The 23,288-nt window shown below is 61.2% G+C and overlaps 1 protein-coding gene across 1 annotated transcript in view; it reads left to right on the top strand.

The window, feature by feature from the left end:
• RAI1 (retinoic acid induced 1) overlaps nt 1–23,270 on the top strand; it is a 119,561-nt gene extending 96,291 nt beyond the window's left edge. Inside the window, exons 3-6 of the mRNA XM_012664975.1 lie at nt 6,190–11,776; nt 16,539–16,632; nt 21,370–21,419; nt 21,823–23,270. Coding sequence (XP_012520429.1) covers nt 6,206–11,776; nt 16,539–16,632; nt 21,370–21,419; nt 21,823–21,837 — 5,730 coding nt within the window. The 5' untranslated portion in view covers nt 6,190–6,205 and the 3' untranslated portion in view covers nt 21,838–23,270. The remainder of the gene's footprint in view (nt 1–6,189; nt 11,777–16,538; nt 16,633–21,369; nt 21,420–21,822) is intronic.
• Nucleotides 23,271–23,288: the final 18 nt, after the last annotated feature.

The following is a 23,288-nucleotide window of genomic DNA, read 5'->3' as shown; positions in this document are numbered from 1 at the left end:
CCCCCGCCATGTGCTCTGTGCCCCCACCCCCTGCTTGTTCTGGATGTTTTCACAGGGTTAATGTGACATTGTGCACATTGTTCATTCAGTAAATACTGTTCTGGCCAATTGGTCTCTCCTCTTTAGAATGAGAACTCTCTGCTTTCCTGGAACTTTCATTCTAAAGAGAGAGACCAATGACAAAAGCAATTCAAGAAGGTAAGTGATTTGGAGAAGAAATGGGTGCACAGGTGACAGTAGAGCTTTGTTAGGTGGGGATTTGGGCGCCTAGTGGGTGCTCATCGTGAAGGAATGAGAGCAGGAGGAGCAACTGGAACGTTCCCTGTCCCAGGAGAAGCTCTGGGAGCAGAACAAACGAGTTGAGCACTGGAGTATAGCAGAAAGGGGGCTCAGGGAGAAGGCAGGTGGGCCTTGCTGGAGGGTGGCACTCTGCAGCCTTGGAAAGGAGGTGGGGAGAGGAGGAGGGGTGTAGACAGTGGTCAGTGAAGGCTACTTGAGAAGGTGACAGAGGAGCCAAGACACAGAGCAGGGAAGGGAGCTGTGTAGGTATCTGGGAATGGTATTTCCAGCAGAGGGAACAGCCAGTGCAAAGGCCCTGAGGCTCAGGGAGGTAAAGGCTTACCCAAGATCACAAAGTCAGCACCTCTGTGCTGCACTCCCCCAGGGAGGTAAGCCACAGTCCTGCCAAGCACATGGGGTGGGGAGGACAAGGCTAGGGTGCAAGGCCAAGGTTGAGTTCTCTTATCCTTTGCTTCCTCTGAAAGCCAGTGGCTGCACTGGCCTTATCCCATCTGTATTGTGCAGCCTCTTGCAAGGGCGGGGACTGCTGGGCCCTGGGGTGGAGACAGGAATGCAGCAGACTGGGAGTGCCCTATGGGTCCCATGCGGCCCCTATGCCAGCCTCTGGGCCAGCCCCTTGGTCTTGCTGGGTCTGGGACCCTGATTGTGTCCAATGGCATCAGCCTGGCCTGGGGGAGGCAAGGACAGGGGCTGTGCCCCCCCAGGGGCATACTGGGCTGCCACACCCCGGCCCTCTTACCTGTCCTTAGGAAAGGTGGTGATGCTTTCTGTCCAGTGGTGAATAAAGTGATCCAAAAAAATCACAATTGTCTACAAGAGACTGATAAGTAGAGCTGCTAATAGGTGGGCCGTGCTCCTGGCAGTCTGCCCAGGGGGGCCCTTGAACACCAGCAGCCGTGCTGAACCCTCCTCACTGGCCCACACCTCCACAGGCTACCCTCAGCCCTAGACAGCGGCCAGGGTCTCCAAGCGTGGACGGCTGTGTCCCAGGCATGGGCACTGTGGGCAGGGGGAGTGGGGAGTGGACACAACTTAGCATCAGAGAACCTGAGCACAGCACTGTGTCCAGGGAAGAGCAGGCAGGTGTGGTGTCCTCCTGGTGGGTTAGGCCCTGCAGGAAGGGTCCCATTCAGGTGGCTCAGTAGGTCTCACCTGCCACCACAGCCGGTCCCTAGAGGAGACAGCATTGGTGGGCTTCAAGGGGGGGCTTCCCAAACACATGGAAAGTCCAGAAGCCTCTGCTCCCCACTCAGACACCCTCCAGAGAGCCCTGGGCCCCAGCCTCACCGGGGTCCCTAGCCCCAGCTAAGGAGCCTGGCTGGCTGCTGGGGTGGCCCCTGCTTCTCACCCCACCGCTGGCCTCCCCACGTTCTGGCCCCAGGCACTGCAGAGGACATGCTGGACACCCCGTGGGGGCCCATGAATGAGGAGGGTGCATACCCAAATGTTGCCCACTGGGGGTGGTCTGGAGAGGCTGTGCTTTAGGGTGGGGGCTGTCTTGTCCTCTGGGGTTCCTTATGCCTCAGGGTGGTCCCCCCTCTGCTGGCCCATGGACCGTAATCTGTCCCAGAGGCCTGTCCTGTGGGCCCCTTGGAGACTCATCCCTTCCACCCACCCAAGCCAGGCCCTTAGGACTTAGAATGGACCCCACAGAGCAGCGGCAAATCTGGCTGGTGATTTAGCATTTTAATCGAGGTCTCATATCTTTACTCATCACCCACAACAGATGGGGAGGCTCGAGGGGGTTCCACCTTCTCTCCTCCTGGACACACACCCCTCTGCCCGTCCCCAGCCTCCTGTCCCTTCTTCCTCGGGTTCCCAGGCCTTAAGTGGGTTGGGTTTTTAATTTTTTTTCCTGCAGCTACAAATCAGGAAACCAGGTCATAAAACAACCTTAGGTAAGTAGGTGGGCTGGAACCTGCGGCCTCAGAGCTTCCCCCACCCCATTTCTCTCTCTCTCTCTTCTCCTCCTTCCCCTCCCCCTCCCTAAGGAAAGAAATTCCAGCAGGTGCCTCTGACTGGGCCCCTGGGAGCTGCAGCAGCTCTGGCCCACATGTGCCCATATCCCTGACTGGGGGCCCAGCCCTGGGGTCTGGAGAGGCTTTGGGCCTAGTGACCTCTCCCTGAAGCTGCCCAGGGAACAGTAGTTGCTGTGGTGGTGACAGTGGTGGCTAGTGACCATCACGGCCCACCTGTAGATCTACCCAGGGTGGGTCTGGCTGCTTAAAGACAGGGGCAAAGTAAGGGTAGAAGTGGGGGCCCTGCCTGCCTCGCCCCACAGCACCTCTGTCTCCAGACCTGCCCCAGGATACCTGCCTCCAACATGGGAGTTCTCTGAGTGGGGTCCAGGTGAGAGGTTTGGGTATCCCGCCGAGGAGCTTCCCTGTGGGCCTCAGCAGGTCCCTTGCCCCTCTGAACCTCACTTTCTTCTGTAAAAGGCGCAGAACAGAACGCCGAGGGAGAAACCGTGCAGAGGGCGTTGGCGGCTGTGGGCCCACCCTGCCTCCATAGGTCTTGCGGAGAGGGCTGGGGTCTTTGCCTGAAAGAAGGGCTGTGCCTGGGTCTAGCTGCTGGGCCCTTGCTCTGGAGGGCATCTGGGGTCTCACGAAGCTCCCACACTATTTCATGGCTGTGTAGGTGGCCGGGGGTTGGGGGGGCCCATCGCTGTATCAGGGAAGTCCTGGGGTACTGGAACCCGCAGGCCTGAGCTCACGCTCCTATCACTTCGGTCACAGAAGAATGATTTGCCCGAGTCTCTGTAGGGCTCAAGTGTCCCTGTGTCTGGCACTTAGAGGATGCCAGGACTTCGTCCCTCCCGCCTTCCCGCTTCCTGCTTCCCGCTTGCCACCTAGTTTCAGCTAGGACTTTAGAGACAAGGCCTGGACCTGTGTCTGGGGGAGAGGGGGTGGGGCAGGGAGCGGGGACCCTCAGGGCAGGGGGTTGGGCTAAACAGGGGGGAGCCCAGAGAGTGGGGGGCCCTCCCCCCTTCTCCCTCCAACCCAAGACAGAGGCCAAACCCACAACCTGCCCCTTTGGCCACCTCCCCCCTGCCACAGGTTCAAAGGTCTCCGTTGCTCTGGCAGGGGGCCTTTTTCTGCCCCCTCCTCTTCTGATGCCACTGCCTTCCCCTCTTCCTCTCTGTGTCCTTTCCTAGTGCTCTTGAAAAGTAATCATAATCATAATAATTAATAACAACAGAGCCCACGGCAGGCCTGAGGCCGCTCTTAAAGAGGCAGCGCCCCATTTTCTCCTGGTAGAGCCGCAGGACCTGGTGGCTCTGAGAGGCGCCTGTGCCTTTGTTCCTGCATCCCTCCCTCTGTCTGGGGTTGGAGGGTGGTGTTGGGGTGAGCATTTTTGCCTGCTTTCTCCATCGGGCACTGGGCTTCTCATATTTTAATTGAACTGTCTTTTCTTAGAGATAGATGCTTTCACCGCATCCAGCTGCTCGTGTGTATTGGGAAACCCGCCTGTAATACCGTCGCTAAATTAAAAGACGAAGCAGCTGGACCGATTAAACGGGGAGGGAGCGATGGACGGAGCAGGCAGGGAGGGGACACTGGTAACAGCACCCTCTCCCTCCCCCCCTCTTTAAATAATGTTTCTGGTAATGCATTTTGGAGAATGTGAAAAAAAAATAAAAAAGCCGTAGAAATGTTAATGATATCCACAGGACACTCAGCAGGAAATGAGAGTGATCTGGGACTAATAAAAGCAGAAATGTAATTTGTGCAGATATACGAGGCAGCCTTCAGAGTGGTCCTGGGTTTGCACATTCTGGGCTCATAAACACCACAAGGGAGGGCAGGAGGGAGCAGGCCTCGGGCCTCAGCCCGGGGCAGCCAGGGCAGCGGGTCACTGCCTGGGCAGGCCGTCTGGCCAGCGCCCTTCTCACCCTTCTTGGTGGAGGTCGGGGCAGGAGGCGCCGGGCTGCCCACTTGGCAGGGAGCCAGCAGGCCGGAACCTACCGGAACCTAGTGCGTCTCTAGGTCCTCTGGGTCGGTGTTGCAGCAGGTATCTCCTGTGACGTTTTACCCAGGCCGCTAGGGGGGCACTGAAGTGGGTCAGGAGGGCCAGCGCTTCTCCTGAAGGACGCCTTTGACCAATCCAGGGAGGGCAGGAAGGAGGCTTCGACAAGCCTGGTGGGCAGGGGCTGGATGTGGGACGCTGCGGCTGGGTGGCTTCCTTCCCTGGATCAGGGCGAGCTGATCCCCAGGGCAGGGGAGGGCTTTGCTAACGGTTCCTGGGGCTGCCTGGCTGCCCTGGGCTTGCCCTGCTCAGGTGGATGGAGGCCCTCCTCTGTCCCCTGCCCTGGCTTGGTCCCCAGACCCTGAATGAGGAAGGGCCAAAGAAGAGAGGTGAGCTGGACCTCCCTCCGGGGGCCACCCTGCCCTCTCTCCTCCACTCCGCATCTCTGCCTCTTCCCATTTCTCTCCATCTCTGCTGCCTCGTCTCACATCTGCGTCTTCTCTGCCTCTTTCTCCCTCGCTTTATTCCTTCCTCACCCTCGCACAATCCTAGAACCGTTGTAGCCTAAGGCAGACCACCCCTTCCTCTTTAGGCATTTGGGAACAAGAACTGGAAAGTCCCGTGTCCCCTCCTGGGGGCCTGGGCCGTGCAGGCTGAGCTGAGCCCCCCTCTTCCTGCCTCTGGGCCAGCGTGGTTCTGGGTAAATCCCAAGCCCTCTGGGACTTGGCCAGTGGCCAGCCAGCCTCTCGGTAGGACTCCTCTGAAGCCTGGGGAGCTCCTCTCCCTGCCATCCCTCCTCTGAAGGTCTTCTGGGGTGACCAGGCCAGCCAGTCAGTCAGGAGAACCTTTAGCCTGGATGCCTAGGGTCTGCCTGTGTTGTAAATCCAGTTGCTCTGCCCTGGAAGGTCCCACCACGCCACCCTGGGTCATTTCCTGACCCAGGATCCTGCTGTGGGGCAGCTTAGAGCCCGCCTGGGCCCCAGCCCCTACAATCATAACCAGATGGGCTCTTGGGTACAGCCTGCCCTGGCCCTGACCTGCGGAGGTGGGGAGGGGCCCAGCCAGGAGGGACAGGGCGCGTCACCCCAGTGCAGGAGGGGCCGGGCTGGTGTGCTCTCCCACGGCTATGGGACTGCAGCTCTGTCGCACATTAGTATGCGCGCCCTCACTCTGGGCCACGCAATCTGTTTATGCACCTATGATATCAAAAACAGGAGGCAGGTGCTGCCGTCCTGCGTTCCTGGGAGTCAGAGGAGGGACATTTTATGTCTACAGTGGCTTGGCAGCCCCTAATCGACGTCTGCTAGAAGGAACAGACAGATTCCAGATGGCATGGCAGTGGCAGAGGAGGTGCGTGTGCGTGTGAGTGCGTGCACATGTGCGTGTACCCGCCTCTGTGTGTGCGTGCTCTCAGCAGGCCTCAGCGAGCGGCCTCCCGGCCTCCCCCAGGGCAGGGCAGACCCTCTTCAGTCCCCAGCATGGCTGGGTCACGCTTGAACACAGCCGCACAGGGACTAGATTACGGGATCCAGCAGGCCCCAGGGGACAGGGGAGCGGGAATTGCTCTGCTAAATGATTTTGAGCCATCAGGAAGGGCTGGGAGTGGTGGGTTGGGGACGGAGGGGAGGGGCGGGCCAGGAGGAGGGGCGGGTGGCAGCTCCCCAGTGACCTGGTGCTGGGCAGCTGGTTTTGCACCTCCTGCACCGGTGGTCATCCTTGGTGAGGTTCAGCTGCAGGCGGTGTGGGAGCGGGAATTACAGCGCACACCTCCCTGACACAGAAGTTGTCAATATGTGCGCAGCGGAGGGGCGGCGGGGCGGGGGAGGCGGGTGGGAGGTGCTTTCTGAGGCAAAAGGAAGTGGCCCGTCTGAATTACTCTCCCTCTGCCCCCTCCCTGCTCGCCCTCCCTTTTTCTTTTCACAGATAACCAGCCCGAGTCATGCAGTCTTTTCGAGAAAGGTGTGGTTTCCATGGCAAACAACAGAACTACCAGCAGACCTCGCAGGAAACATCACGCCTGGAGAATTACAGGCAGCCGAGTCAGGCCGGCCTGAGCTGCGACCGGCAGCGGCTGCTCGCCAAGGACTATTATAACCCCCAGCCTTACCCAGGCTACGAGGGTGGTGCCGGCACGCCCTCCAGCACGGCAGCCGCAGTGGCTGCGGAGAAGTACCATCGAGGCAGCAAGGCCCTGCCCGCACAGCAGGCCCTGCAGGGGAGGCCAGCTTTCCCGGGCTACGGCGTGCAGGACAGCAGCCCCTACCCGGGCCGCTACTCCGGAGAGGAGAGCCTACAGGCTTGGGGGGCCCCGCAGCCCCCGCCCCCCCAGCCGCAGCCCCTGTCAGGGGGGGTGGGCAAGTATGAGGAGAACTTGATGAAAAAGACGGCGGTGCCCCCCGGCAGGCAGTACCCGGAGCAGGGCGCCCAGGTGCCCTTTCGGACGCACTCCCTGCACGTGCAGCAGCCGCCCCCGCCCCCGCCACAGCAGCTGCCGCAGCCCCAGCAGCCCCTGGCGTACCCCAAACTCCAGAGACAGAAACTGCAGAACGACATTGCCTCCCCTCTGCCCTTTCCCCAAGGCGGCCACTTCCCCCAGCACTCCCAGTCCTTCCCCACCTCCTCCACCTACTCGTCTGGCCAGGGCGGCGGGCAGGGGGCCCACTCCTACAAGAGCTGCACAGCGCCGTCGGCCCAGCCCCACGACAGGCCGCTGACCGCCAGCGCCAGCCTGGCCCCAGGACAGCGGGTCCAGAACCTTCATGCCTACCAGTCGGGCCGACTCAGCTACGACCAGCAGCAGCAGCAGGCCCTTCAGAGCCGGCACCATGCCCAGGAAACCCTGCATTACCAAAACCTCGCCAAGTTTCAGCACTACGGGCAGCAAGGCCAGGGCTACTGCCAGCCGGACGCGGCCGTCCGGACCCCGGAGCAGTACTACCAGACCTTCAGCCCGAGCTCCGGCCACTCGCCCGCTCGCTCCGTAGGCCGCTCGCCTTCCTACAGCTCTACGCCGTCCCCGCTGATGCCAAACCTGGAGAGCTTCCCCTACGGCCAGCAGCCGCTCAGCACTGGCGCCTTCCCCACGGGCATTGCCGACCACAGCCACTTCATGCCTCTGCTCAACCCCTCCCCGACGGACGCCACCAGCTCTGTGGACACCCAGGCTGGCAACTGCAAGTCCCTGCAGAAGGACAAGCTGCCGGAGAACCTGCTGTCGGACCTCAGCCTGCAGAGCCTCACTGCGCTGACCTCGCAGGTGGAGAACATCTCCAACACCGTCCAGCAGCTGCTGCTCTCCAAGGCTGCTGTGCCGCAGAAGAAAGGTGTCAAGAACCTTGTGTCCAGGACGCCGGAGCAGCACAAAAGCCAGCACTGCAGCCCGGAAGGCAGCGGCTACTCGGCCGAGCCAGCGGGCACTCCGCTGTCGGAGCCGCTGAGCAGCACGCCGCAGTCCACGCACGCCGAGCCGCAGGAAGCCGACTACCTGAGTGGCTCCGAGGACCCGCTGGAGCGCAGCTTCCTCTACTGCAACCAGGCCCGCGGCAGCCCCGCCAGAGTCAACAGCAACTCGAAGGCCAAGCCGGAGTCCGTGTCTACCTGTTCTGTGACCTCGCCTGACGACATGTCCACAAAATCTGATGACTCCTTCCAGAGCCTCCACAGCAGTCTGCCGCTCGACAGCTTCTCCAAGTTTGTGGCAGGCGAGCGGGACTGCCCGCGGCTGCTGCTCAGCGCCCTGGCCCAGGAGGACCTGGCCTCCGAGATCCTGGGGCTGCAGGAAGCCATCGGCGAGAAGGCTGACAAGGCCTGGGCCGAGGCACCCGGCCTGGCCAAAGATGCCAACAAGCCGCCCTTCCCGCTGGAGAACCACAGCGCCTGCCTGGACTCTGTGGCCAAGAATGCGTGGCCAAGGGCTGGGGAGCCGGAGGCCCTGCCCGACTCCTTGCAGCTGGACAAGGGCGGCAACACCAAGGACTTCAGCCCGGGGCTGTTTGAAGACCCTTCTGTGGCCTTCGCCACCCCTGACCCCAAGAAGACAACTGGTCCACTCTCCTTTGGCACCAAGCCCACCCTTGGGGCAGCTGCTCCAGACCCCACCGCAGCAGCTTTCGACTGCTTCCCAGACACAACCACCGCCACCTCGGCAGACAGTGCCAACCCCTTTGCCTGGCCAGAGGAAAACCTGGGGGATGCTTGTCCCCGGTGGGGACTGCACCCCGGTGAGCTCACCAAGGGCCTGGAGCAGGGCGGGAAGGCCTCCGACGGTGTCAGCAAAGGGGATGTCCATGAGGCCTCTGCCTGCCTGGGCTTCCAGGAGGAAGAGCCTCCTGGGGAGAAGGGGGCCTCGTTGCCCGGCGACTTCAAGCAGGAGGAGGCAGGTGGGGTGAAGGAGGAGGTGGGCGGGCTGCTGCAGTGCCCCGAGGTGAGCAAGGCCGACAGGTGGCTGGACGACAGCCGGCACTGCTGCTCTGCCGCTGACTTTGGGGACCTCCCGCTGCTGCCGCCCACTGGCAGGAAGGAAGACCTGGAGGCGGAGGAGGAGTACTCCTCCCTGTGCGAGCTCCTGGGCAGCCCCGAGCAGAGGCCCAGCATGCAGGACCCGCTCTCGCCCAAGGCCCCGCTCATCTGCACCAAGGAGGAAGTGGAGGAGGTGCTGGACTCCAAGGCCGGCTGGGGCTCACCATGCCACCTCTCTGGGGAGTCCGTCATCCTGCTGGGTCCTACCGTGGGCGCCGAGTCGAAGGTCCAGAGCTGGTTTGAGTCTTCTCTGTCCCACATGAAGTCAGGTGAAGACGGGCCCGATGGGGAGCGGGCCCCAGGGGACTCCGCCACCTCGGACGCCTCCCTGGCCCAGAAACTGAACAAGCCTGCTGTGCCCGAGGCACCCATCCCGAAGAAAGAGCCCGTGCCACGGGGCAAAAGCTTACGGAGCCGGCGGGTGCACCGGGGGCTGCCCGAGGCCGAGGACTCCCCATGCAGGGCACCGGCACTGCCCAAAGACCTCTTGCTCCCCGAATCCTGCACAGGTCCCCCACAGGGACAGATGGAAGGGGCCGGGGCCCCGGGCCGGGGGGCCTCAGAAGGGCTGCCCAGGATGTGTACCCGCTCCCTCACAGCCCTGAGCGAGCCCCGCACGCCTGGGCCCCCAGGCCTGACCACCACCCCGGCGCCCCCAGACAAACTGGGGGGCAAGCAGCGAGCCGCCTTCAAGTCGGGCAAGCGGGTGGGGAAGCCCTCGCCCAAGGCCGCGTCCAGCCCCAGCAACCCGGCCGCTCTGCCAGTGGCCTCCGACAGCAGCCCCATGGGCTCCAAGACCAAGGACGTGGACTCGCCAGGCGTGCCGGGCAAGGACCAGCGCTCCATGATCCTTCGGTCCCGCACCAAAACCCAGGAGGTCTTCCACACCAAGCGGCGGCGGCCCTCCGAGAGCCGCCTCCCCAACTGCCGCGCCACCAAGAAGCTCCTTGCCAACAACCACCTGCCTGCCACATTCAAGGTCTCCGGCAGCCCCCAGAAGGAGGGCAGGGTGAGCCAGCGGGTGAGGGTCCCCAAGCCCGGCGCAGGCAGCAAGCTTTCCGACCGGCCCCTCCACGCGCTGAAGAGGAAGGCGGCCTTCATGGCGCCCGTCCCCACCAAGAAGCGGAACCTGGTCTTACGCAGCCGCAGCAGCAGCAGCAGCGCCAGCACCAGCGGCAACGCCGGGGACGGGAAGGAGGAGAGGCCTGAGGGCTCCCCCACCCTTTTCAAGAGGATATCTTCCCCCAAGAAAGCCAAGCCCGCCAAGGGCAACGGTGATCCCACCACGAAGCCCCCGCCCCCGGAGACCCCCGATGCCTGCATCAAGCTCGCCTCGCGGGCGGCCTTCCAGGGGGCCATGAAGACCAAGGTGCTGCCGCCACGGAAAGGCCGGGGCCTGAAGCTGGAAGCCATCGTGCAGAAGATCACCTCTCCCAGCCTGAAGAAGTTCGCGTACAAGGCGCCAGGGGCCTCTCCTGGTAATCCTCTGAGCCCGTCCCTCCATGAGAAAGACCGCGGGCTCAAGGGTACCGGGGGCAGCCCGGTGGCGGCAGAAGAAAGTCTCTTAAACGTGGGCACTGGGCAGAAGCTCCCAGCAGCTTCAGGGACAGACCCGTTATGCAGAAATCCGACCAACAGATCCTTAAAAGGCAAACTAATGAACAGTAAGAAACTGTCCTCAACTGACTGTTTCAAAGCTGAGGTCTTCACGTCCCTGGAGGCCCTGCCAGCCGGGGGTACCACCCTGGCACCCAAGAAGAGAAGCCGGAAAGGCCGAGCTGGAGCCCTCGGACTCTCCAAAGGCCCACTGGAGAAGCGGCCGTATCTTGGCCCGTCCTTGTTCCTGAGTCCCCGAGAAAGGGCCAGCAGCATACAGGGCAGCGGCGAGGACAGCTCTGGTGGAGGAGGCAAGAAGCCAAAGATTGAGGAGCTGGGCCTGGCCTCCCAGCCCCCTGAGGGTCGGCCCTGCCAGCCCCAGACGAGGGCACAGAAGCAGCCAGGCCACACCAACTACAGCAGCTATTCCAAGCGGAAGCGCCTCACTCGGGGCCGGGCCAAGAACACCGCCTCCTCACCCTGTAAGGGGCGTACCAAGCGTCGGCGGCAGCAGCAGGTGCTGCCCCTGGATCCTGCGGAGCCTGAAATCCGCCTCAAGTACATTTCCTCTTGCAAACGGCTGAGGGCCGACAGCCGGACCCCGGCCTTCTCGCCCTTCGTGCGGGTGGAGAAGCGAGATGCATTTACCACCATATGCACTGTTGTCAACTCCCCTGGGGACGAACCCAAGCCCCACAGGAAGCCTGCCTCCTCCGCCTCCTCCTCCTCCTCCTCCTCCTCCTCTTCATTCTCCTTGGATGCGGCTGGGGCCTCCCCAGCCACACTCCCTGGAGGCTCTGTCCTGCAGCCACGGCCCTCCCTGCCCCTCTCCTCCACAATGCACCTGGGACCTGTGGTTTCCAAGGCCCTGAGTACCTCTTGCCTTGTTTGCTGCCTCTGCCAAAACCCGGCCAACTTCAAGGACCTTGGGGACCTTTGTGGTCCCTACTATCCGGAACACTGCCTCCCCAAAAAGAAGCCAAAACTCAAAGAGAAGGTGCGACCAGAGGGCACCTGTGAGGAGGCCTCGCTGCCCCTGGAGAGAACACTCAAAGGCCTCGAGTGTGTAGCTGCCGCCGCCACCGGGAAGCCCTCCAGGCCTGACGTCCTAGCTGATCCGGCCAAGCAGGGCTCACTGCGCACCAGTGCCCGGGGCCTGTCCCGACGGTTGCAGAGTTGCTACTGCTGTGATGGTCGGGGGGACGGGGGCGAGGAGGCAGCCCCAGTCGACAAGAGCCGCAAGCATGAGTGCAGCAAGGAGGCCCCAGCAGAGCCTGGCGGGGACACCCAGGAGCACTGGGTGCACGAGGCCTGTGCCGTGTGGACCAGCGGGGTCTACCTGGTGGCCGGAAAGCTCTTTGGGCTGCAGGAGGCCATGAAGGTAGCCATGGACATGGTAAGAGGCCAGCCCTGCCTGGGTGGGGAGCGTGGGGGTCCCGAGCACAGGCAGTGCTACGGTGTGGGCTGAACATGCTTAAGTCACAACCTGCAGACTCCAGAGCCCCTGTGGGGAGCAGGGCGGGGCGTCGGGGCAGGTGGTGTTAAGGCACACCTCAGGCTGAGGCAGGGCGAGTTTTTCCACCCCGTCCCAGGAGACTTCCTGCTGCAGCCCCTACACCTAGCCCGGGCCACCCCCACACTCGCCCGGCACCTCCCGGCTCTAGTGCCCCTAGACCCACTGGCCGCCTCCAGCTGTCAGCCGAGACGCTGAGGCCCACAGGATGCAGGCCTTCCGGAATCAAGTGTCGGGGGCCCAGGTGGCCCACGAGAGCAAGTTGCCCACCCCCATGCCTGTCTCCTGTGCCTCTTGGATGGAGCCGGGGCTCAGGGGAAGAGCCTCGGAAGCGTGTAACACGTGGTTGGAACAGGGGACCTGGGCACGGGGCCCTCCGCTCTGCAGGACAGCCCAGGTCACGTGGCCAAAATGGGCAGGGCAGGGCAGAGTGGCCCTGGCACCTCTAACTGTCCTTCTGAAAACGAGCTCCAAGGAGCCACAGTCCCCGAGCGAGCGTCTGTGAACAAGAACTCTGGGCTGCCTCACGCGTGCTGTGTGACTTGGGCATGTGACTTAACCCCTGCGTTCCCTCCCAGCTAGAGTGGGTGTGAGAGTGCCCACCGTAGAGGGATCACGAGGGTTACGTGAGTTACTGCCCATAAAGCTGGCAGAGCCCTCAGGCCGTGCTTAGTGCTCTGGGTTGGTCCCAGTGGGGGCAGTCCTAGCAGCGCCACCACCTCAGAGTGCTGCCGGCCTCTCGCTCACTCAGTCCCCATCTGCCTCATGGCAGGCGGCAGGAGGTGCCAGGCCCTGGGTGGTGGGCTAGCCTCGCCTCCGGGCCTCCGCTCCTGCGCCACACACTCAGGCCCCGTGTTGCCCCCACCCAGGCTTCTGTGGAACGGCGCTCCCGGCACTATGCAGGGGCGGCGGGCTCTCACCGCAGGCACCCGCCCTCCACAGCCCCTGCCCCGTCCCGCCCCCTCCAATGCCCCTTGCTCTCACCTGCCAAGGGGCGGCCCCCGTGGGGCTGCGGGGCTGGGGCTCGGGAGGCTCCAGAGGCCCCAGACGTTCGCCGCCTGCACTTGAGCTATTCAGTGACCCTCCCCGGAGTAGCCCCAGTCCGGAGCCCTTGCCCCTGACCCCGTCTGCCACCCTGCTGCCCACTGCTCCTTCCTGGAACCCCCTGCAGCCACCCTGACCTGCCCCTGCCCCCGACAGCCAGCCGTGATGTCACACCTGGGGCTGCTGCGGACGCTGCCCATGAGGCTGGCTGGAGACCCCTCCACGCCTGGCTGTGCTGCGCCTGCTCACTCCCAGGCGCGGGCAGCCTCCTCCCCACCAAGGAACGCCCAGCCCAACAGGATATTCACAGCTTCCCAGTGCCAGCCGCCCCCTGTCCCCCGCCCCCCCGCCCTGGGCAGCAGATGGTGGCCCCACCGGCCCTGCGTCGTCCTCTCCCCTTCCCGATTATTTTTTGCCTCCTGCTTTCTCCGCTTTCCTGTCTCGTCACTGGCTCCTTCCCACCCGCCTTGAAACAGGCTCAAGTCTGTCCCGTCATTAAAAATAACAATAACTCTCAGATGGCCAGCCCCAGCTGGCGGCCACCTCCCCCTGCCTCGTGGGCCCACTCCTCAAAGCGCTGTCCACACTCGGCTGGCGGGGGGCTACCTCCGCGCCCCCAACACACACGTCCCACTGGGCTGGGATCTGGTCTTCTCCACGTCCCCTGCAGCCAGCACTGCCTGGCCTGAGCCAGGGGACACTGAACTGCGCGCGTACACACTCCTGTTGGACCGAGCAAAAGCACGTGTCAGGGAGGCACACGGCCGCAGCTGGCGTTCTGCCCCGGGCCGGCCCTCATCTGCGCCCTGCTCCAGAAACGGCCTGGCAGCCTCCCGCCGCGTGGGGGCACCCTGGGAAGGTCAGCGCCAGGAGGACACGCTCCAGCAGGTGTTTGCTGGTCACCTGCCAGGGAGGTGGAACACCCTGGAAGGATGGTCAGGGTCTAGGGTTTCCCAGGGTCCCTGGAGAGGGGCCCACAGGGTCCCAGTTCAGTCCACCACTGCTTCCTGCCTGGGCGGCACCGTGCTCCTTTGCCGTCAGACGGACCCTGGTTCAAACCCCAGCTCTGCTGAGGGCCAGTCCGGTGACTCCAGGAAGGTCATTCGCCCTCTGTGACCTAAGACCCAGGAGCAGGATTGCGGGGTGACACGGAGCACCCAGGACCTGCCTGGTACACAGTGGGGCTCACTGTGCATCTGGGTCCCTGGCCACTCACACCTGTCAGCACTCTGTCCTCACTGTGGCTTTCTGGAAGACAGAACTTATGTGCCAGCCCCCAGGGACGCCCCTCCTCCATCAGGGGCCCCTCCTGCAGCCCCCCCACAGTATCTGCTGTCTCTCAAGGCTCCCATCTCCTGGGGCCTCAGTTTCCCAGTCTGCCCCTTTCAACACTGTCGTGGACCCCAGCTCCTATCTAGCCTCAGGATAAACAGGGGACCCACAACCGAGCTGGGCATTGTTGGGGGGCTGGATGTTATCTGCTGGGGTCCTGGTTTGGGCTCCTTGGCAGCCTGGGTTCCTGTGACAGAATCACAGGCTGCACCCCCTGTGGGGGTTGCCGGGCCAGAAGGGCCTGAGGCCTTCCTCGTGCCCTGCCTCAGTTTCTACATGTCTAAAATGGCCGCGCGAAGACCTGCCTCGGGGGTTATTCAGGGCTCAGTGCAGAGAAGCCATGAGCCAGAAGGGCTCCCGTTAATCCTTTTTTTTTTTTTTTTGACGGGGTCTCAGTCTGTCGCCCAGGCTGGAATGCAGTGGTGTCATCACAGCTCACAGCAACCTCAAACTCCTGGGCTCAAGCGATCCTCCTGCCTCTGCCTCCTGGGTAGCTGGGACTACAGGCATGCGCCACCATGCAGGCTCCAACCCTTTAAACATCAAAACACCGTGCAGTGACCAGGTGCCTATAATCCTAGCACTCTGGGAGGCCGAGGCGGGAGGATGGCTTGAGCTCAGGAGTTCGAGACCAGCCTGAGCCAAGAGCAAGACCCCGTCTCTACCAAAACTAGAAAAATTAGCCAGGCGTGGTGGCGCGTGCCTGTAGTCCCAGCTACTCCAGAGGCTGAGGCAGGAGGATTGCTTGAGCCTAGCAGTCTGAGGTTGCTCTGAGCTATGACACCGCTGCACTCTAGCCTGGGTGATTGAGCGAGATCCTGTCTCAAAAAAAACAACACCCTAAGGCCACTGTGGTTAGGAGACTTAGACCTGGTCTGCCCCGACCCTTGCATTTCATCATCCCTTTTGGGGTCAGGAACTGGGGAGATGTTAGGCCCCAGCTGCCCAGGAGGCCATCCCAGACCAGCCTAGAAGGAAGCCTCAGCCCTGAGCAGAAGAAACTGAAAACCTGATGCTATAGAATGTGCCCCAGCCCCCTACTCCACACCTCCCTACTCCCAGTTCATTTCTCAGCCAGGCCCTGAAGGGTGGGTGGAGGCTTTCTGACCCTGGCCTCCCCCGCTGCTGGGGGTGGGATGGAGCTTCTGCCCCAGCAGTGCAGGTGGTAGCTGAGCCTCGCGGGCTCCCAGGCAGGTTGCTCAGCCTCTGAGCTCTGGTTGGGAGCTGGGGGAAAATAACAGCGGCGCGTCGGCATCAGGTTGCTATGAGGATGAGGCTTCCAACCACGCCTGGCACGAAGTAAGCTATTGTCATTTGTTTCAGTGGCTTAGCATCTGGGCATGCCCGCCACCCTCTCTGCGTCCCTTTTCACCTCACTGCCCCACTGGCACAGTGACGCGGTGGTTCTGGAGTCTAGATGGCTTTGAGTCCTTCAATGTCCCTCCCAGGCCTCAGGTTTTGCTTCACTCTTCCAACGGCCTTCTTAGCATGGCCATCCTGCCCTGGCCACGTCCCCCTCCAAGCAGCTGGGCCAGGCACAGGGAGGTCCCCAATCTCAGCAGATGAGATTTTTTTTTTTTTTGATACAGGGTCTCACTCTGTCATCACAGCTCCCTGCAGCATCAAACTCCTGGGCTCAAGTGACCCTCCTGCCCCAGTTTCCCAGGTAGCTGGGACCACAAATGCACACCACCACAACTGGCTGATTTTTTTTCTAATTTTAGTACAGACAGGGTCTCACTCTTCCTCTCCTTTGTTGAGACCCTGGAGGAGGCCAGGCGCTACGCAGGTTTACATTAAATCAGCATGTCAGGATTGCCAGGTTACCTCCTCTTACGGATCTGAAAACTGGTCCCAGGGAGGGTGACTGTCTCGTCCTAGGGGAGAACAGTCTGGTTCTAGGTTCTGTCTCCTGCTGTCAGAAAGGATAGAAAATGATGCTTATTGCCTTCACCCTTGCCTGGAATGGGAGCCTCAGCTTCACCATCTGTAAAGTGGGATTAATGAGTTACCCACCTTGAGGGCTGTTTAGAAGAAGCCAGGGGACAAGGACACATGCCACACTGCCCAGCACACAGGAAGCACCCGGCAAATGCCAGCTGGCAGTCACAACCATAGTGGTGTCCAGCATCACTGGCCTGAGAGAGTCCCTGCGCCCACTGCTGAGCCTCCAGCCAGCAGACTTTCAGAGACCATCTTGGAGGGGACGGCAGCCACAGGGGGCTGGACACCACGGGACATTCACCTGCCTTCCCTCTCTCTCCATCAGGCTTGTTCCAGCTGTCAGGAAGCGGGGGCCACCATTGGGTGCTGCCACAAAGGATGCATCCACACCTACCATTACCCATGTGCCAGCGACGCAGGTAGGAGCCGGCCACAGGAACAGGAAGGCATTGGAGGCCTGTCCATGCAGTCCGGGGGACCCTGGCACAGCTCCTAAAACCCAGGCCCCATTTGACCACTTGGTTTCCCTCTTCTCCTGCCCTAGCAATTCTTTATCTCCTCTTTCTCTCTACCTATACCTGTGTGAGCAATGCCAGGGATGTGGAAAGGAGGCTGTTCCCAGCCACCTGCTTGAGGAATGCCCAGAGCAGCAATGAGGGAAGAGGCCTAAATCATAACATGGAGAGCTGTTTGAGGAGCTGTTGTGGCCAAGGGGTTGGGAGGATCTCAGTCCTCAGTGAGAAAGGGGTAGTTCGGCTGTGCCTTTGAAGAATGAATAGGAGTTCACAGAGCAAAGAAAAAGGGAAAGGTTATATTACAACAACAAAAACTGAATGAGTTGGGGTAAGATGAGGTTCAATGTGAGACTGAGGCCAGTGGTCTCCTGTTGGCCACAGGGACCAGTTGGGGAAGGTTTTCAGCAGGGTAACGGGGTCTGGAGGCAGGACCAGGCTCCCCTAAATCCTCTCCCTTCATTCCCTCCTCTCACACGTTTGTTTGTTCTACGGCTGTTTATTGAGCACCCACTATTGCCAAGCACACAGAACGACAGGTCGCACGGGCCAGAGAGGTCCAGGAGCCCCAGTCCTCATGGACTAGGAGGGAAACGTGAGCCTTAGAGACGTTCCCTTATTTCATCCAAAGAAAGCAGTCACTTGCAGTGTCATGCTAGTCATTGATGACGCAACCTTTTAAGGTGGGTTAGGACCAACTTTGGCCTGGATTCAAACCCTGGCAGTGTTCCTTAATGTGTGGTCTTGGGCAAGGCCATTGCTGTGTCTGCACTCGCTTCCCCCACCTGTAAAATGGAGATTGTAATAGTCTCTTTTTTCTGGAGTTGTTTGGAGCAGGAAGTGCAGCCTCAGTCCTCTGTTGGCCCAGCCCCCATGCCCCCATGCCCTCAGTCCCTCCCTGCTCTGGCCTGGAAAGGGTGGAGTCACCACGACCAGCCTCACAGTGACAGCCCAGGCACCTGGGGCCTGCATCGCCCTCCCAGAAGACCCTACTACCACCCCTCCTCCCCACCTGATGCCCTGCTGGCTCTGTGCTGGGCAGAGGGGACCACAGCTTGTACCCCGCCTACCTGCTGGGTCCTGGACCAGTGCCAGCCCCAGCCAACTCGCCCTGGGAGCACACGCAGGACTAAGTGATGACAGTTCCTTGGTGGGGGCTGAGCTGCCAGCACCCAGCAGGGAGGGGGCTTGCTGCAGCGGGGATGTGGGGGGTTCTCACTGGCTCCTCCCTCCCACTCTGAGCAGCGTGAACCAGATTTTAACATGGACTCAGCTGCTTACCCAGGCACGTGGCCTCACTCCCCGTAATAGCTACCACGAGGCGCATCGCTCCTTCCAGTGATTCATTTAACACCTGCTCCGTGCCTGGCCCCACGGCAGGCCCCGGGGCCGTCTCCAGTTGCATCTTTACAGACGGCTGTCTCACCCACGGCTGCGCAGCATGGCGTCCACGGCACCCGGATACGGTGCCCTGCTTTTCTCGTTTCACACCCTGTGCTTTTGCCCGCCCCAGCGCTGTCCAGCCTTCCAAGGGGGAGTGGGACAGGTAGGAAAGCCATGGCTCTTGCCTACAGTTACGGAGACCAGATGAGGAGAGAGTACACGTTGTGGGAGAGTTCATCCTGTCTGACCTGGGAGAGAATCTCGGGAAGCTTCAGGAGGAGGTGACATTTGAGCCAGGCCTCAAAAGATCAGGGGAGGTGGTCAGTAGCCTTCCAGGATTTGAGCAAGAGAACTTTTGTTTCAAGTGAAATCTTAGAAGGATTCCCCATATAGCAGGATCTCTGTAGAGCCACATGGATTGGGGCCGGAAAAAGGCTGGGAAGACAAGACACTGACATGCTCAAGGCTAATGGCCTATTGCAAGAGTCCAGGCAGGAAGGGACAGTTGCCTAGTACAGATAGAGCCATACATCCCAGAGACTGAGTTGGCACAGAATCCCCAGGACATGATGTAAGGGACAAGGGAGAGGGAGGTGTCAAGTCTGATGGGGCCCCCCCATGTTCGGGAAGGAGCAGGCCCAAGCAGGGTAGGGATGTACCGATAGTGTACTAGCTATTGCCACTTAGCTACTGGCCCTTCTGGGCCCAACTTCATGGCTAAACACCAACCGGTCACTATTTTTCCATCAGGGCACAGATGATCCGGGGTGCCTCTAGCTGGACCCGCTCCTTTCTTTTTTTTTTTTTTTTTGAGACAGAGTCTCACTTTGTTGCCCGGGCTAGAGTGCTGTGGCATCAGCCTAGCTCACAGCAACCTCAAACTCCTGGGCTCAAGCGATCCTCCTGCCTCAGCCTCCCGGGTAGCTAGGACTACAGGAACGCGCCACCATGCCCGGCTAATTTTTTCTATTTTAGTTGTTTGGCTAATTCCTTTCTATTTTTAGTAGAGATGCGATCTTGCTCTTGCTCAGGCTGGTCTCGAACTCCTGAGCTCAAGCAATCCCGCCTCAGCCTCCCAGAGTGCTAGGATTACAGGCGTGAGCCACCGCGCCCGGCCAGGACCCACTCCTTTCTGCCCCACGTGGTGCGTTATACTCCAGCAGGCTAGCCGGGGAACACACTCACAGTGGCAGCAGGCCTCGGAGAGGGAGGTCAGAGACCCTCTCATGCCCTGGGCTCTGGACCTCACTACATTCTGCTGGCCAGAGCAAGTCCCAGGTCCAGCCCATATTCACAGGGTTAGGAAATGCACGGCACCTCTCATAGCTGCATAGTCACGCTGCAGAGGACCTGGGTACAAGGATGGGGACCTGGGGTGGTCTTGGCGATCCATCTACCACACATGCAGTTCCCTTTGCCAGTTTGCATTTGAGGCGTCTGTAGACATCCGAGCTGTCCGGAGACAGCTGGGCTCAGCATAGAGACTCACTGACCATCAGCAGACAGTGTCGTGGGGCAGGCGGGTGCTGTCCTAGAACAACTGGCCAAGGAGGAGGGGTGGCCCCTGGGGAAACTGAGGAGTAGCAGCCAGAGAAGGTGAGGGAGCACGAGCAAGCCTGGCAGCGAGGCAAGGGAGGACGGTGTCAGGCAGCAGGGAGGGCTGGTGGGGTCACTTTGGCCAGGCTGCTCTGATGTCTGGGCAGGCAGGACGTCTAGTAGACCCAGGTGTTGGGTGGGTGCAAGGTGCTGACAGAGGCCTGGGCCAGGCTGCCGGCCTCTGCCCCACAGGGCTGGGCTGGCCTGGCCCACTAACTCTGCCTCCTCTCAGTCCTTACTTAAGGTGGTCCTGTGGCCACCCTGTCAGTTAGCTAGGAGGCTCCCAGATGCAGACAGACACCAGGAGAGGGGCCAGGTAATTGACCACTGGCTTTTCCCAGTCACTCCCCCCACCCCCGATGTGAAGAGGGTGCCGGGGAGTTGCTGAGAGCTTCCCTTGGCGGGTGTACCTGCTGCCGACCTAGAGGGATTGCCTGGGGTTCTAGCCCAGTGCTCTTTGGAAAGTCTAATTCAGTCCCAGAACAGTGTCTGGCTTGCCTGAGCAGAGGGAAGGGGACAGGCTGATGACCCACCTGCAGCAGCAGCCCCAAGATGGAGACACAGGCAGTTTTCAGGACAGAGGCACCCCCAGCTTATGGCATGGGTTGGGCGGAAAGAAGGGGAGACAGTCTCCAAGAGGTCCACAGTAGGCTGGCCCTGCCTGCTGCCCACCACCTGTCATGGAGCCACCCCAATGTGAGCAGGAAGAACATGCTGGGGACAGACTGCTCCCTTGGCCAGCGAGGCCTCCTGGCTCTTTGTAGGTTTGGGGTTTGTTCAGAACGATGGCTGGCGAGGCTGGGAGGGAGGGTGGATGAGCCCAGAAAGGGACCACAGTCGGGGGTTGGGATGCCAGGGGGAAAAGCCACGGTCTCCCTAGGTGGGCGGGCAGGGGAGTGGGGACTCGCTGAGACAGCAGCACACCCTGGGCTGAGTGGGCATAAGGCACGGCCATGCTCAGCTGTCCTCTCTGCCCCCTCAGCAGTAGCAGTGCTCTGGCACCCAGCTACATGCTGGGATTTGCTCAGACCTAAAACCCCGTGTCCCCTCCTCTCCCTGCCCCCATAGACACAAGCCCCCAAATCCTGAGCACCCACTGTGTGCCACACGTGTGCAGGGTGTTTTACACACTCTCTTCATGGCAGGGTGCATAACGCCCATTCTGCAGATGTGGACACCAAGGCTCCGCAAAGTATCTGATGCTCAAATCCAGGCCTGTGACTCCACTACCCAGTATGTCCACTGGCGTTCACTGAGGCGGCCATGCCTCTTCCAGGGGCTGGGCATACAGCCAGGGGAGGGGCCAGGCCGGTGCCTCCTGGAGCCTGCCTCCAGTGGGCAAGGGACAGGGAGCAAGTGGTCATACATAGCCGGGCCTCTCCAGGCAGGAGACTGAGGGCCAGAATGGGTGGGAGAGAAGGGGCAGTGGGTAGCGCTTAGCCAGGGAGTCAGGAGAGGCCTCCAGTGACAAGGAGTGGCCCACATGGCCATAGGGAAAGACTTCCAGGTGTGGGAGGGCTGATCGTGGAGGATTTTAAGCAGGATCCGATTTCGTTTGAAGAGAGCTGAGGCAGCCGGGCCCTGTGGGCAGTGGGCCCTCCTCTCCCGGCCGCAGCTGGGAGACCGCACCCTGACCTAACCACTGAATCTTCTCTTTGGTCACAGGTTGCATATTCATCGAAGAGAACTTTTCTTTGAAATGTCCCAAACATAAGGTAGGTGATCACAGTGTTCCTTTGGGGCGGGGTCAGACAGGAGAGGAGCCCCCCCCTTCTGCGGAGCCCCAGTGGGGCCCAACCCCCTCCCGCCCCTGGGGGCCGCACTAATCCGCCAGCGTTGGGCAGGGGGACGCGCACTGTCACGAACTACGCTTCATAGACCTGGCAGGTCCTGAGGGAGGGGGCTGCCAGGGGCGGCGGACATCCCTGGGAGGGCCTCCCCACAGCTCCCCCCAGACGGGACGCGAGGGCAGGCAGGGGCACGGATGGTGCGCACGGAGGTGCAGGTTGACAGTGTGAGGCCCCAGCCACGCCGCCGGGGCGGGGCCTGCGGCCTGGAGGGGAGTTGACCACGCACGGGGCGAGCCTGTGTAATGCGCGGACGGGCCTTTCCTTGCAGAGGCTGCCGTTGTAACGCACCGCAACGGCCGGAGAAGCCGCCGGAGCGCCTACCCGCCGCCGCCGAAGGAGAGGAGCCGCCGGCGCGCCCCGGGCCTTAGAGCTGCTCCCAGCGCGGGTCCAGAGCCGATCCTTGATCTGGGTTCCGGATCTTGGATCCGGCCGCCCAGGGCGCAGACGTGCGGCCCGTGTTGGGAAGAAAACCCGGAGTCGCCTGCTCCAGAAACCGGACAGCACAAGGCGTCCTTGCCCACACCCCAGGGGCCAGGCTCGGAGATGGGAGCACGCGGAGCGGCCAGACTCCTCGGCGCACTCGGCTCCGGTGGGGGTGGGAGCCGGCTTTGGCCTGGGGACGCTCCCCCCACCCCCGAAGTTCCAAGACGACGTGGCACACATTCCACGTGGGTGCTGCTGCCACCCCAGTCGGTCGTGGCCTGCGGCCTGGCGCCCTAGGGGTGGAGGTGGGGATGGAGACAGCCCTAGAAGCAGCAGAGGGCGGCTCCTGGCTCCCTGAGCTAGGCAGGAGTTAAACGAAGCCTTTCTGCAGAGAGCTAGGCCAGCGGGAGAGGGAGCCGGAGGCTTTGGGACAAACCATCCTAAACATGTCCAAGCGCCCTTCCCATCCAGCCTTTGCCAAAGCTTTCGTGTGGTTCGGCAAAGCCAGGGTAGTCCTGGGCCTGTGCTCAGGGGATGTGGGCTCCCCGGGTGTGGGCGAGACTGGGACATCCTTTGGCTTGTGTCCTCCCTTTCCCAGTCTACCCCACCCCTGGAGCCCAGCCTGGGAGCGCAAAAGGAAAGGAGACTCAACCAGAGCGCACCTCCGGCGGATCGTCCCTCTGCACCACTGGGACCGCAGCGCCCACTCAGCACGGGAGCAGGGACAGCGCTAGATTTGTGTACAAAACCTGTGTACCCCTCTATATATATGTTACATAGAATGTATATATGTTGGGAACATGCTAGCTTCACCCGTGTGTCGCCGCCGTGCGTCCCGCAGCACAGAGTCCCAACAGGGCCCTTGCCAGGTAGGGGGCTCCCGCAATGCCCCTTCCCCATGCAGCCACCACCGGCCCGGGCCAGTCCCAGCCAGTCCGTCCGCCTGTCCGTCCGTGTCCTCAGCTCTGTCCACGCTTCAATAGGCCTGACGCAGCCCCCAGCCCGGGGCCGCCATAGCAATTTCCTGTACATATGACTGTAAAATGGTAAACGTGTGTATTATATCTGGCCTCGTTATATAGTGTATATATATGTATACATATACATATATATAATATATATGAAGACTGTAAATGTTAAGACGACTAGTGTTCTTATTAGTATATTGCTTCACACTGAAGATTGTGTGTATCGAGCTGTTTCTAAAAGATGTTTATTTTCCTTAAGAGTAAAAAACAGTCATTGCATTCAGAAAAAAAAAAGTCAATAAAGATACAACGATTGTTTTGGAAAGTCTGCAGCCCGTGGATT

This window comes from Propithecus coquereli, unplaced genomic scaffold (genome assembly GCF_000956105.1).
Source record: "Propithecus coquereli isolate 6110/MARCELLA unplaced genomic scaffold, Pcoq_1.0 Scaffold946, whole genome shotgun sequence".
Lineage (NCBI taxonomy): Eukaryota > Metazoa > Chordata > Mammalia > Primates > Indriidae > Propithecus > Propithecus coquereli.
Note: the sequence above shows the minus strand (reverse complement) of the source record. Positions and strands in the feature narration are given on the sequence as shown.